The 16,196-nt window shown below is 32.4% G+C and overlaps 1 protein-coding gene and 1 pseudogene across 10 annotated transcripts in view; both read right to left on the reverse strand.

Annotated features, from left to right (window-relative positions):
- Nucleotides 1–16,196, reverse strand: part of NFAT5 (nuclear factor of activated T cells 5) — a 106,298-nt gene that overhangs the window by 22,592 nt on the left and 67,510 nt on the right. For all 10 annotated transcript variants that reach the window (XM_016146878.2, XM_036231428.1, XM_016146877.2 and 7 more), the window contains 4 exons: nucleotides 14,538–14,728; nucleotides 12,704–12,876; nucleotides 3,650–3,784; nucleotides 3,479–3,531 (listed from right to left, as the gene is read on the reverse strand). In XM_016146878.2, the coding sequence (XP_016002364.2) occupies nucleotides 3,479–3,531; nucleotides 3,650–3,784; nucleotides 12,704–12,876; nucleotides 14,538–14,728 (552 nt within the window). The remainder of the gene's footprint in view (nucleotides 1–3,478; nucleotides 3,532–3,649; nucleotides 3,785–12,703; nucleotides 12,877–14,537; nucleotides 14,729–16,196) is intronic.
- LOC118611870 lies at nucleotides 3,154–3,271 on the reverse strand (annotated as a pseudogene).

A 16,196-nucleotide genomic window follows, 5' to 3' on the forward strand; every position in this document is an offset into this window, starting at 1 on the left:
TATACTTGTTTTTAGCTTCTAGTTTCCTTTTAAAATCACCTCTACTTTTCAACCTACTAAACTCTCTTGCTTTCTTTCAAAACCCACTTATTAAATCTATATTTATACACAGATATCTTTAATTATATTTTATATATTTAATAGGCCATTAAGGTCCTAAAGAATTTATCTAAAGTTGTTAAAATGAGAGTGCATATAATGACTATGTGCCTGTCACATATGGTATACATGAACATGTGGCATATTATGGCCTTGACGAGACGAGCCAAATATTAAAGAACTGTTTTTCTAGACTTTGTTAATTTCAATTTTTTTTTTTACGTAATAGAAAAAGTTTAATACCTGATGAGCTGATTTTACGCTTGCAAATGAATAGCTATCACAGTTTTTCATAATTGTAATCTGCAAAGTTATCTTTAAATGGTCTTTTCTATATACTATCTTTTGGGCATTTTTTAAGATTGTAGAGGTCTTTTCAACTTTTCTGCATTGGCCTGATATTTCTTTACTGACCACACTCAGTTTTGTTTTTCTTAATAGATTTTCTGATCACTCTTCTCTCTAAATGTTTTTTTTTTATTTTGTTTTATCTTTATTAATATAATCTCTAGGATCAATTTGTTATATCTTAGCTCTGATACTACTCCAAAATACTTCCCAGAAAGCCCCTTAGGGAAGATATCTCACAAAATTCTCTCTGAAGAAGATAAAGATGTAAAAATGAACCAGAGAACCACAGAATTAATAAAAGATCATATTATAATTTAATTTGTTTACATACTTGTTTGCAAAAACCCCAGGACTTCTAGATATAGCCACCAAATAAGGACATAATTCCTTTCCATTCCACCCCGTCTTATTTTTATGATTATTATTTAATCTATTGTAGCTGACATAACTGCCCTGAAAAAATGTGTTTTAAAAAATACAACCATCCCAATGCCTCAAAGGTAAAGAAAGAAGGAAGAAAGGAGGGAGAAGGTAGAAGGAGGAGGAGTAAGAGGAAGAGGAAAAAACAATAAAGATTTCTTAATATGAAGTTCTAATGAAACAGCAAGTTAAGATTATAAAATAACTGGGGCTATTTTATTAATATTTTGTATAATTTATAAGTCTCTCAGTCTCCAGAACTAGTTCTCTTACCTAAAAACTGCATCATAGGATCAGGTAAGAAATAACGACTGTCGTTGAACATCACCAGCAAAGGACTTTACATCACTCTATTAAAACCATCAAAAAACTCCCATAAAAAATGCATGTTCGAGGCACACAAAAGTACTACATGAATACATTAAGCTTCGGCCAGGACCAAAACTACAGGCATCTAAGAACCTAGTTGAAACTAGGGTTTGAAGTGCTCTCAGGAGGAAGAACAAGGGACCTCAGATCCCAGAGTCTTCTTTTTCTTCAATGTGAATAAAATGAACTAGGAAAGTTTTTCACGAGTATCTATTAAGTGTTTAACATTATGAGGAACACAAAATAGTTATAATACATTGCCCCTAACCTCTAGAAGACCTCCAGAGGAAGCCATTGTTGGTTCACAGGCAGTGGGAATGGTCTGATCAATAAGTTATATAAGAAACTGTAAAAGGTCAGAGTGAGAAGGAGCCTCAAATAATCTAATAAAAGCTTATTTTACAGATTAGAAAACAGGGGCACAAAAGTGACTTGTCTTACTTATGGGTAAGACAGATTGTTAGTGACAAAGCAGGTACTGGAACGTCAGTTAAGATTAGTCTAGCAGAGATTGTCCAATGGTATATGTGACAAAGGAATGGCTGAGATCTCACTATCACTTTTGACAGCATGTCGTAGCATAAGGCTAGAGAAAAACTTTCTACACAGCATTTGTCTAGGTATATAGGAAGCTCTACTTTACATGATATTATGTAGTGAAGCATTAACTTCACCCAAAGTGAGGTCTAGTCTTTGCTGTTGGCTATTAGGAAGTTCCTGATAGATCTCCAGGCCCTTGGAATGTCTTGTCTGGAAGGAGTATCTTTGTTAATATCTGGGCAGTCTAACAACATGATTTATGAAGGGCGCTTTGGAGCATGTCATATCCGTTCTGATGGAACTGGAGACTAAAGGTTAGCTGCATAAGCAGTATGTGCTGGACTCAGTGGTTTGAGGGAGCTTCCTGATGGACAATACTCTGTGTACTGTCAAACACCAATGTACTGAGGGTAAGGCATTCCTGAGGAAGAAAGAACACTCGCCTTCAGGACCCTCCCAGACTTTGCTCTAGGCATCTGTCTCTTTGGCTGGTTCTGATTTGTGTCCTTTTGCTCTAATAAAACTAAAATAGTTAAATGTAGTGCTTTACTGAATTCTGTGAACTGTTCTAGCAAATCTGAGGGGGGAGAGGGAACCCTTGAATTTGAAGCCAACTGTTCAAAAGTGAGTGAGAGTGGCCAAGAGACTCCTGAACTTGTGGCTGTGTTTGAAGTGAGGGGCATCTTAGGAAGCACTGTGCCCTTAGCTTTGAGTCTGGCAATATATTGGATATAATATATTGGATATATAATGTTTTAAAATTTTAGTAGATTTTTCTTAAAACATAAAAGAGTAAAAAATAAATTTAAAAAACCACAAAGGAATTATGAACTTTTTAAAATTGGCTTACAGATGCCCCAAATTATTCCCTCTTCCAACTCTCTGCTTGCTTTCACGTGCACTCTTATCAGTATTTTATGCTAAATTTTAGGCCTTGGGTATTTTACACATTAGTTTGTCCCTGCTTCTCTCTTCTCTATCTTCTATCTGATTTGCTCATAAGTTTGTCCTTCTCTTCTGCTAGTTTAACATCTATGAGTTTGGTCCTATTTGCTCTACATACTAATTCTTAAGTCAGTTCTTTATTCTCGTTTTCAAGCTCTTTTTCCTTGTTATCTGAAAAACGACACATATAAGGTCCTACAATACATACTCTTTAATATAAGTGTAACAAATTGCGCTTCTGAATGCACAAGGCAACTAATAAATTTAAAACACCTGACACACAGGAGGTACTCAATAAATAAGTTTCCTTTTGATTTAACTAAATAGTAGGTTAAGATAAAGTAAAAGAAATGTTTTATTTATTAACAATGGTAATTTGCTAATGCTCTTAAACTTTTTATTTTTTATTTTTATTTATTTATTTTTTAATGCCTACAGCACTTGTTATTCCTAGGTGGTCGACCATCCAAGTACTAACCAGGTCCAACCCTGCTTAGCTTCCGAGTCAGACGAGATTGGGCACATTCAGTGTGGCATGGTCGTAGACTCTTAAAACTTTTTAAAAGAGAACTGTCACTTCTAGTATCAGTGGAATAATTCTATTTCACTTAAAGAAACTTCAGAAATAACCTTTAAATGATTTACATCCATCTCATATAAAGAAGAAACTTACTGCTGATTTAGGAAAATTTCAGAACAAAACTGTATTTCTCAGAAAGTAAACAATCAAACTATTAAAGGGCTTAAATTATACCTGATGAAATAATTCCATGTCGATTTCAGCTTCTGACTTCCAAGAGTTTTCATCTGATTGAAATAAAAACAGTGATTTACTAAAATTTTGAAAATTTTTTACTTGTAGCTATTATCTTTATAACAAAGTGAAACATGCAACATTCTCTATTTCAGTATTATGCCTACTTACCAGAAACATTTTCGTGGAAAATCACTTTAGTTCCTTTCAGAAAGTTCTTGCCAATTAAAAATACTTCTTCCTCTCCTTTCACTGAACAGCTATGCAAGCTTTTCTTCAAGATTTCTGGCACTCCTGCTGGCTGAGCTGTGGGCATACATAAGCATTCCATGAAAAGAACCACCAATACTTATTACTTATCTAAAAACAACTCTCAGTTATCCAGCTCTGTAAGTTTTCTTTCCTGACCTCTGAATTTTGACTACCTTTAATCTATAACTTAACTTTTACCCTGACGGAGAACAGAAAAAATAGAAAAGTCCACATTAATTTTTAATTACTTTTGTAAAATTTTATAGGAATAGATTAATGTCTAAGATGAGGTTTTAATTATATGATCTTTGTTTTCTCATTACATGAATAAAAAAGTTTTAAAATATGAACTTGTTATGTTTTATCTTAATATTTTTTAAAACTTCAGTTAAAAAACATGTTTGTTCCACAATCCTAACCTTAAAATTTCAGCTAGCTATGCCATTGCAAGACTTCTGAGACAACGAGTGCCTCTGGGTGGTATGGGGCCTCTTTACGGAGCTAGATCCAAGACTCAGAGGACCCATACCAAAAGAACACCTGAACACAACTGCATCCAATTCAGAGTAAGTCTTTCTACCAGGGCATCTCCCTGAACTGGGATACCCTGAGATTAAAAAATAAAATGACTTTATTTTCAGTTACAAAGACTAACAAACTACTAACAAAATTGAAAAAGAGGTTAACAAGCACTGAGAAGCCAAATCTAATGAATCAACTATAATCACTCTACCAACTTCCTCACACCAGGATTTTAAGAAAATTTATAGGTATTGCTTAACAAAGTAGGTTCCAAAGTAAAGTAAATCAGGGAAATACTGGGTTAAGCAAATTAAATGAACAAAAGGATTTCTCCAAGCATTCATATTTTGATGTACACTAAATATTCAATAAGGAGATATAGTATACAGTTTTCCCAATATATCTGACTCCAGAAACATTCTTCCTTATTGATACCTAAGGGCTAGTTTTTCACCAAAATGCTTTCTAGGATATTGGTATATGTAAAGAAATACCTTTTAAAGTACTCAAAAAACTGCTCCCCTTAAGGGCAAGCACTTTGACATAAATTACACTATCGATTGTTTTAATAAACCCTTACAACATATATATTGCAAAGGTAAACTTAAATATGGCTTACATAATTCATCAACTTCTCAATTAGTGAGATATCCCACTAACTTTTAGGAAAAGCTTAAGTTTTTTCTCCTTAGATACTTACATATTTAATAGTTAATTTTATCTTTACAAGAATGTAATGTGATGTGGGACACTGTTATTATCAAAATACCCACTGCCTTTCTGTCCCTAGGCCTGTCCTTGTGGAAAGGCTGAAATTCTTGCTCCACGTGCATCAAGATTAAGCCACATGACTTGTCTGGATAATGAAATGTGAACTGCTGTAATGTGCCAGTTCCAAGCAAAAGTTTTAAGAGTCTCACATTACAAAAATGGCAATATCCTAGATAAGAGCAGCTCCTTCAGCCTGGATCTCAGAATGAGGGGAATGGACCTGCTTCGTAACTGCACACGATATTATCATAAAGTGAGGGAAAAGTGAATCTTTGTCATTTTAAGCCACTGAAAGCTTATGTTGTTTTGTTTGTTACTGCAGCAGGATTTAGCATTACTTATTGACACTAATAAGTACCCTATCCTTATTAATTACATAAATGGCAAATGACATTTTTCAGTAATGTCTAAGAGTTTAAAGAAATTGTGAATGCATATATACACTGCTTGAATCCACAGGGCTAATGTATGAACAAAATGGAAACAGTTATTGGTCATACTTGGCAATTATATGCCCTTTTTACATGAAAAATTAACTGAACTAATTTATAACTTTTTGGAACAACTCTGGAAATAGATATTTGTTTTTAAAGGGCATTCAGAACTATGGCATTATTTTTATTAGAAAATAACAGGTGCGAAATTATATTAACGAAATGAATGGAAAGTCTATAACCTTTCCTCCCATTTTCAAATACTATGTGGAAATTCCACTTCACTGACGGTTATCAAAACTTTTGTTTCCTATCTCATTTTTTCCTCTTATGTACTAAAGGCATAAGATGGCCAAATAAAACCCCTCCGAAGGTACAATGTGTGCCTACCTTCTATATATATGTATTTACATTATACAAAGAGTTTGTTATTGTTCAAAATAATTTAACTTTAAACTTTGACCTTAAAAGGTCTAATTTATTAAAACAGTTTAATAGTTACCTAACAGAACAGACTTCATACTAAACAGAACAAAAATCAGGATTATTTAAGCATTAACTTTTATTTTAAAGTAATTAGTAAGCTGACTCTTGAAAGTGATCACAATGCTTAAAAATTATAATACTAAAAGGGAGTCATCTTTTCGGTATTATAAAAACAATGTGCTTTTAGATACTTTCAAAACATGGCCTTGAAAACAAAGCTGAAAAAAAATCATAAATATCTGAATACTGCCAAACAACACAGCAAATATTTCAACCTTTTAAAAGAATTAGTAAAGATTTTTTAATAATGTCCGTAAATCAAAGGTAAGTTTACGCAATGATATTATTTTTTTCCTAAAGCTGGGAGATAGAAATAAGGGAAGTACAAACTGATTAAATTCAGTCAAATTTAATACAATAAGCTTTATAAGAAATAACATACATTATTAAATAAAGCTATTATTTGCTGCATTAAAAAATTAGTATTCTTTTGAATACTAAAAAGTATGAAAATGGATATTCTTAAATTTGATATAGTACAACTAAATTAATATAAACAATATACCAAAACAAAAACCACATATACCTTTATTGTTTGGTGAAATCTAAAGATGTCAAGAAAGTAAAAGGGGATGATTTGTTTATCCCCTTAAAAACAAACAAAAAGACAGACAATAGATCCAATGCCATTGTTAAACCAACAAGTAGAAACAGGACTTTAAGGTCACAGGGCTTAACATAAATTCTGGCATTAGGCCTTCTTTCCATTGAGTATCTCTAGATGGACTATCAAGTATCTGTTTCCTCTCCTCCCTTCCACCTCTATTACCTTTTGGCCTCTTTTCCTTTTCTAGCTCCCTTTCATCTTCCTGTTTCCTCCTATCTCCCATTCCAATTCTATCCCTCCTTACCAACCTATTTCCTTTTCACCTCTCAATCTACTCCAACTGTCCAAATCTACCAAAAAGGTTTTATGGAAATAAACCCAAATCAGAAACCTGTAATGGAACAGACATTCTTATTTTTAATTTTTTAAATAAAAACTTTTTGGGGGTCCTTTGTTTCATTATGTATTATTTATACGTTTACTTTTCTTCTCCCCTCATATAGCCCACTCCAAAGCCTAAGCTCAAACCTGAGGCTCCCTAAAGTGGTTAGGATAAAAGCCAAATTCTTTAGCTCAACACAAGTTCTCTTTATAAAAGAGATCTTGCCTAGCTCTACCAGCCTCAAATATAACCACTTCTTCATAAATATCATTTTGTTTCAATCACATCACATCAAACTCTTTTTAATCCTCTTAAAAGAAGCATGCTCTTTCATGGAGCATATTTATACACTGCTCCCTCTACCCAGAATGACTTTCATCTAAACTCCACTTGGCTTGGTTTACTTCTATTTGTCCTTAAGACACAGCACAAATTTCACCATCTCTCAACAGTCTGGATTAGACATTCTTTTCTATGTTTCCACTGTACCCTATATTCATTCATCTACTATAGTCTTTATAACATTTTATAATAGGGCGTTTACTTGTCTTTTTTCCCCCTAGCCTGCCAGACTGTAAGCTCCCTAAGCTATCATGTCTGTTTCCAGAGTTGGTCACATCATTAACTATCCGTTAAGTTAATTATGAAGCTTTCCCAAAACATTCCTAAGAACCACCTTTGGAGATTCTGATTAAACCGGCATGTTTTTTTCCTTTCCTTTTCTTTCTTTCTTTCTTTCTTTTTTTTTTTTAATGCACCAAAAGAGTCTTTAACAGAAGGCCTAGATTGAGAAGCACTGCATTTATATTGAATAAATGACCGACTGACTACAATGAGGCACTATTTTCTTAGAATACAGTACTGTTTCTATGAACTACATTGTAGCCTCAATAAGCACAACTGTTTAAAAACAGAGCAAAACAAAACAGAACAACAACCTAACCTGAACAATTTTACCGCCTGCCAAAATCTGCTGACTGATCCCACAAATATGAAAAATTTTAATATATATATCACATTTTGTTTTTAAAAATAGGTCAAATAAAATGGTTGAGGAACAGAGATAAAATGATCAAATCAAAACAAATTCGGTTCTCTTAAATATTTCAGAAAAATGATAAGGCAGGAAGTAGAAGTATAGAAAAATGATGGTGTTGTTCTTTTTCTAAGAAATTGTCATCTATGAGTCACAAGATGGATTTTAGACCAACGTTAAACAAGAAACTATTTACTATATGATCCAGCACTCCACCCAAGAGAACTGAAAACACAGGTCCACACAAAAACTTGCATACATATAGTCATAACAGCATTATTTACAATGGCCAAAAGGTGGGGAAAACCCAAATGCCCATCAACAAATGAATAGATAAACAAAATGCAGTAAATCCAAACAATGGAATATCATGCAGGTGTAAAAAGGAATGAAGTACCAATACATGCTACAACATTGATGGTCTTGAAAATATTATGCTAAGCGAAAAAAGCCAGACAAAAAAGGCCACATACTGTATGATTTCATTTATATGGAATGTCCAGAATAGGCAAAACCACATAGACAGAAAGCAGAATAGTAGTTGCAAAGAACAGGGGTGACAGGAGAATGGAGTATGATTGCTAAGAGGTACAGGGTTTCTTTTTGAAGTGGTGATAAAAATGTTCTAAAATTAGATAATAGTGATGGTTGAGTTAATACTGTGAAAATAATAAAGACTACTTAATTGTATACTTTAAAAGACTGAATTATATGGTATGCAAATTATATCTCAGTAAACTATTATAAAAGAAAAAAGAAGCTTCTATGGGACAGAAACCATGAACCTGATTGTATATAATCAATTATGTGCCTATATGCCAATTCTGTACTAGTAAATTATAAATTATACAATTTAAGAAGTATATCCACTATCACATTACAGTTGATCAAAATAAAACCCTCCAATATTCTGTAGTAGGTATCAACAACAAATTAAATCAGGTATCTCTTTCATCTGCCAGTCCTACCTTGAACAAACAAGATTTCTTCTCTCTCCTGTTTTATAAAAAGTGAAACTAATTATTTCTATTCTATTAACATCACAGAGTTATCAGGATCAAATGGGATAATGTAGTATAATTATTAGTGGGAAACTCCATTAGAGCAATGCTCACTAGAGAGGATGAATGACGTAACTACTAAGGAGTTAGAAGCAGGACTTGGGCATGGTTAGCTCAGCCTTTTCTTCCTCCCTCTTTTCTATCTGCCTACATGCACAAAGCATACAGTTAAGACTATTTGCTGCCAGTTGGTAAGAAGCATGCAATTGTGGCAGGCTGCTTTGACTGGGTGGATAGATGTATGCAGAAGCTAGTCTTTTTTCTAACAGTTTTATCAGTAGAAGAGTTGCTATTTTCATCTCAATTTTTCTAACTCCTATGTGTCTCAATCTAAGTATAAGGGGGAACATTTATTAACTTCTTAAGACTTCAACATACATGAAAAAACTTTATAAACTACAGAGTACAATATATTAAAGTGAATACCCTCTCCTAGCCTAACATTTAAGCAAAAATAATTAAAAACTAATAAAAAATTTTTAATATTTCATTTTGTTGCTAAATAATAAAGCAAGATTATTTGACCAACCTACATACCTCTGGGTAGTATATTTAACGAAAACCTATGAAAATCAAATAAAATTACATTTTGAACACTGAATGATATTTTGTCTGTCTGTCTGTCTGTTTGTTTTAGGCAAAGCAACCCTTGGTTGACCTCACAGATTGCAAGGACTCTGTCAGCTTACAATCTCTTATTTTTTTATATTTTATGCCTATAGCACCTGGTCTTCCTAGGTGGTCTCCCATCCAGGTATTAACCAGAACCAACCCTGCATAGCTTCCAAGATCAGACAGGGTTGGGCTTGTTCAGGGTAGCATGGACATAGACAGAATGATAGATTTTTTTAAAAATCAAATCATTAACCCATTAGGAGAAGTGTGCAGATCAAGAGGCTTAGACTCTTGCCTAAATGATTATACCTAATTGATATTCATAGAAATTACTATTAAAAATATTTTAAGCTATATATATATCATGTTTTCGGAAAATCAGTTTGCATGAAATTCCAGTAAGAAATATGAAAGCTATTTTATCATGTAAACTTATCTGCAAATTAATTATTACTCTAGCACTTTCTCTTCTAAAAGAGGCATGGAAAGTATACTGCAAAGGTACCACTTTCTTAAAAAAAAAAGTACTACCCATGTTTATCTAATCCAGTTTCTCTAAAAAGATGTCAAGTACCAAATATTCAACTAAAGGAAGAAAAATATACGCCTTCATAATAAATGACACCTACAAAAGGAAATGGAAGGGATAATATAGGTATTCAAGTAAAATCTCCTAATATAAACTGAGATCTACTTTCTAAATTCATAAAAAATCTAAATTACATAACGTAAATCTCCTAGGTAGTAGAAATAGTTCTCTAACATAATTTAATACTGTATCCAAGGTCCTAACCACCCAGAGGCTATGGCTATAATGAAATGAATTGTTCAAACTTGGTTTTTGCAGTGGCAATGTAGTACAGTGGTTAAAAGCAGAGGCTTTGAATCTGGTTTTACTATTTACTAGCTGTGTGACCTTGAGGAGGTTATTTAATCTCTTTTAAGTCTCAATTTCATCAACTATAGAATGGAATCTACATATAATGTGATGGTAAGGGTTAAGTAATATACTGCTTATAATGTGGTTAACAAAATCCCTGCATATAGACGAGCGTTCAAAACATGGTAACTTTATTAGTATTAGCTCTATGTGCCGCCCATTGAATGTTACTGCTTCTTAGGGCTATCAAATCCACCTCAAATACTGCCTCCCAAGGACAAATACTTTTTTGCAATGTGGATATATATTATCATTAATGGTGATAAATTAACAAATCATAATAATTACACATGAAAAATTTCAGAAAATCATGTTTTCTTTTGCATTTTGTACCACTTTTAGCTGGATATATTTATACTTTAATGATACCTTAACAAAATAGAAAATGAATAAATAAATGAACAAACTAATGTAAGCAGGAGAAAAGCTGTCAACCATTTCCCAGTCCCTGACTTGAACTATCTAGCATGACTATAATTTCTGAGATGAATTTTTAAAAAAAGAAAAATAAGATTTATAAAAGATAATCTGATAAAACCAAGGTACAAATAAATACCAAAGGCTCTGTAATTATCCTACAGGTAGTAAGGTCACAATACCTATAATAACCCAACAAGAAATTCGGCAGAATGGGCCTCTTCTGCTCTTTTGACTTTAGTTATAAATTACAAAGAAGCAATGCCAAAGAAAATCACACATGATGAAAATCTTAAGTGATGTATAAAGGAAAAATTTTCCTATTTATCACTTGTAATAATACCCATTAGAGGAAAACCAGAATATATGGTAAGGTACATTCAACAACATGGTCAAATTTAAACACAGACATGTCATTTACTTTCTAAGCCAAGGTTAGCAAAATAAAAATTTATTTCTCATTTTGCAACACTATACTATAATACTGTAATTTATAATCAGAACTCCAATTGCTGTATATTTACAAAATTCTGCTTATCTTCTGGTTTCTTTTTTTTTTAAAGGATAGTTGACATATTATATTAGTTTTAGGTGTATAACATAGTGATTTCACAATTCTATACCTTATGATGTGATCAACACAATATGTCTAGTAACCATCTGTCACTATACAAAGTTATTATGATATTATTTACTATATTCCCTATGCTGTACTTCACATTCCTGTGACTTATTTTATAACTAGAAGTTTGTGACTCTTATTCCTTTACCTTTTCACTCAATTCCCCAACCCCTCCTCTCTGGCAACCTGTCAGTTTGTTCTCTGTATTTATGATTCTGTTTCTGTATTGTTTTGTTTGTTTTAGGTTCTTCATATAAGTAAAATCATACAGTATTTATTGTTTTCTGTCTGACTTATTTTACTTAGTATAATACTCTTTAGGTCAAGAGCCCCTAACCCTCAGGCCTCAGATCAGTACTGGTCTGTGGCCTATTAGGAACCAGGCCACACAGCAGGAGGTGAGCTGTGGGCCAAAGAGTGAAGCTTCATCTATATTTGCAGCCACTCCCCAGCACTAGCATCACTGCGTCAGCTCCATCTCAGATCATCGTGCATTAGATTATCGTAGAAGCACTAGTCCTAGTGCTAAAAAGGTTGGGGAACACTGCTCTAGGTCCATCCATGTTGTCACAAATGACGAGAATTTACTCCTTTTTATTGCTGAGTAATATCCCATTATGTATGTACACATATACATACATTCTCTTTATTCATCTATTGATGGACACCTAGGTTGCTTCCACATCTTGGCCATTGTAAATAATGCTGCAATGAACATAGAGGGCGCGTATACCTTATACCTTACTGTTTCTTATTCTCAACACAAAACAGAGTTAGGATCGCAATAATTTATCGCACAGTAAAGATGCTGGGAAAAGCCTTTGACTTTGTAATTCACTTCCGGTAAACTATTCAAATTATTTCTTAAATCAGTCTAGGATGATAATAGAAAACTACAAAATGCTACATATCTTTCAAAGTTTAGTCTAGAAAATCTGACTATAGCTTTTAAATGTTTCATATTTTGCATAATCACAAGCTGGAGTATATGAAACATCTGAAATTTAGAGATGTCTGAAAGCTTAACAGAAAATGAAAAAATCGTCCATATATTTAATATCTCTGTGTGTTCTTACTTACTGCATAAAATTGGAGAAGAAGGTGTTTGCAATGTCAAAGTGGAGCCATCTTTCCTTGTGATATTTACTCGAAAAACCAATCTGGCACGAGTGCTTTTTTTCTTGGAACCAGCAATTCCTATTCTGGCTTCAACATCAGCATTCCTCAGTTTCAATATCCCTACACAGTCCACCCTAAAACAGAAAAAATATATTAACTGCTATTTTCTGTTGTATGTAAAATACAATATTCTTAAACAAGTTTCTTTAAAAAATTTTTTGCTTCCTCATTAATTTTTCAATATGTAATTAATCATAAGGTTCCAAATTCAAAAGGCATAGAAGGGCAAATTCTGAATATTCATAAATTCAAATCTTGGCAACTTTTCATTTATAATGGAAAAAAACAGGAAAAAGGTAAAACACTTTCAAAATCTGAACATAAATAATGATTTACAAGAGATACTTTTGCTGTTTTAATAAATAAATAAATAAATAAATTTTGCCTCTTTTTTTTGGGCAGTTAATTTACATCTTAAAATAGAAGAAATGGGATTTATTTTTAAAAATATTAATAACTGTCCCCAAAAGAATGGAACACTATGTAGCCATTAAAACATATGCTATAATATTTAATGTGATGGGAAAATGCTCATGATAAGTGAAAAGGAAGTTAAAAAACAGTAGGTACAGTATTATCTCAATTTTATCAGAAAAAAAGGATGAAAAGACAAATATCAAAGGAGTGCTTACTCTGGGAAGCTGGCTTTTGGGGATATGTTTTATTTACTTATTATTTTTTAATTAGTCTGTATTTTTGAATAAAAATGAATAAGTACTATTTTTATAATCAATTATTCCCCTCCTTTCTTCCCCTACATACATTTATTTTTATAATTTTCAAAAACTAAAAAAATCAATCTTTTTTTTTGTGAGCGAAAACGGATTATTAATTTTTGATAACTGTTCTCCTTCCCTCTGTCTCCCAGGCTCTATTACTGGTATTAAAGATTAAAATGTCTAAAGGACCATCCTCTTTGAAGATGGTGGTAAGCCTGTGACATCTGGTCAGCCTAAAACCCTGACTGAAGACAAAAAAATAAATCTTTACTGAATATTTTTAAACTTTTTCCAATCAATCTTTTACTAAGTTGTTCAAAATGACTTTCAAAAGGAAACTGAAAACCAAGTAGAGAAAAGTCTTTAGTTATCCAATACAAATAATTACTACACAAGTCTACTCCATACCAACATGTTTTCTGCTGTTACGGTTCAACCTTAGGATTAAAGGTTCTTAACAAAAGGACTAAGGAAAAAAAATAATTTTAATTTAAATGACTAACACTTCTAATTTTTAGGCAATGGAAATGCTTAAAATGAAAAATACACAGTCTTAGGACATAATTTTTTCTAATACAGGAAAACAAAAACAGGTGAATTCATACTAGCAATATGCTTTTTCACATCTAGATGGGTCAAGGCACCATGGTCTCTGTTAAACAGTTTCTAATGCCAACACTTAAGAAAACAGAATTTAGAAAAGCAAATGAAATTGTCTGTAATTTTCATTTTTAATTTAATATTATTAATCCCAACAAATTAGTCTATTTTCTGAAAAGCCAGTATTCTGCCTGGCTTTTATTTCCTTGCCTTGCTCCACGGGATTTCTCTCTAGCAAAAGGCAAAAGAGTTCATCTTAACCCATTACAATTCTATAATAATTTATTTTTTAATTTGTAATGTTTAAAACATTTTAATAAAATACTCAAAATCTTCTTTCATACATTAAAACTAAAATTTTTTCCTGCTTACACGAAAGTGTAACATATAATGAAAATTTTTTTATAAGTACTTACGCTAGTGTCATGTTGTTGCTCGGATCAAGGCCAACTTCTATAACAGTAGTGCCTTCAATGTCCACTTCTTTGCAGGGAGTTGTATTTCGTCCAGTTACCCTACAGGCCTGATAAAATCCATGTGGTTTCACTCGACCAGAGTCATTACCCACAAACACTTGCAACACTACTGGCTCACTATGGCCTTCCAACTGGAATAAGATAACATGAAACATAAACACTAATTAGCTTTTCAAGTAATCTAATTGTAAAATCAAACATTCAATACTAAGTCTTTTATTTATAATTACATTGCAATAAAGAAATAATTTAAATTCTCAAGAAAAACAGATGTAAAATATTTTCATAAAAGGGAGCTGGCTAAGTTTCTGCAGAGAGTTTAAATTCTGCAATAATCACATCTTAATTACAATTTTAGATATTTAATGATAAACTATCATTCATAATTAATTTGCACAAGCAAACAAGAATGACTACACAGTCCTTTAGGTATTTATAAATTATGTATGCCAAAAAAGCATGTGGGTTACTCAGGATTTACCACAACCACTAAAGAAAAATTCACTAAACTGTATTAGTGGCATTATTATCATCATCATTAAATTAGAGTGCATATACTAAATTTTTGCTCTTTTAAAGCCACGAAAGTAGAAAAGTTTTTGAAGTACAGCTGTATAAGTAATAGGGAAATGGAGCTCTTTTTCATAGACTAGATACATACATACAACATCATAAAATCCTGGGCCAAAATATTATGGTCTGAAAAAATGCTAGATCAAACTAAGGTCTATATGGGCTATTACAAGTCTCTAGCAAACCTTCAAAAATTAAAGTATAATTTGTATGCTGAAGAATAAATAAATATTTAAAACAGGACTTGGGTACAAATGTTTCTTTCCAACACTGATTCTTGCTAACACTGAAGTTGCTAATACAGAATGCAGGAAATCACAAAACAACGTGTTCAATGTACACCGAAATGGTTAAACTCATACATCTTTTCTATCCCAGTACAGCTGTATCTCTGTGAAATGACATCATAATGAGGCAAATAAGCAATTTACCTAAATTGTTAGCGGTACCTAGAATAGTGTCAGACACATAGGGAGATGCAATATTTGTTGAATGAATGAATAAACTTTTAAGGTCAGTCAACTCACTCTCTATCACAGTTAGGCAATTACCTAATGACACTTCTAATCAGACAAATACTTAGATAAAACAAAAAAAGTCAGAGCATTAGGTTAAAAATATTGACCAAACTATCAAAAGTATAACTTAAATTTCTCACTTGCTTGTTACTTGTTTTAAGTTTAGGGGACTGAGGATGGTGGTATGGTGAGTAGTAGAGAGGTAGAAATGATATAGTACATATGAGTATTAACCAATCTTATAAATGGTCATGAGTAAGTTTCCTGATTCCAAGTTTTTACCATTATTTCATTCAAGTATGAAACAAAAGGCAGTCCACTAAATATTATTTAATTAACATATTTACACAAACTGTGTTTAACAAAAATGTATCATGTGATTAGCCAAAATTCCTGTTTAGTATTTTGCAAGGGGTTAGAACACTTGTTAAAGATCCTCCATCCTACTTTTTCTGGTCTGTCTTCAAAGAAAAATATCTTTTGTAACGGGTAACCCAGGTGCTGAAAT

Source organism: Rousettus aegyptiacus, unplaced genomic scaffold (assembly GCF_014176215.1).
Source record: "Rousettus aegyptiacus isolate mRouAeg1 unplaced genomic scaffold, mRouAeg1.p scaffold_m13_p_14, whole genome shotgun sequence".
NCBI classification, from domain to species: domain Eukaryota; kingdom Metazoa; phylum Chordata; class Mammalia; order Chiroptera; family Pteropodidae; genus Rousettus; species Rousettus aegyptiacus.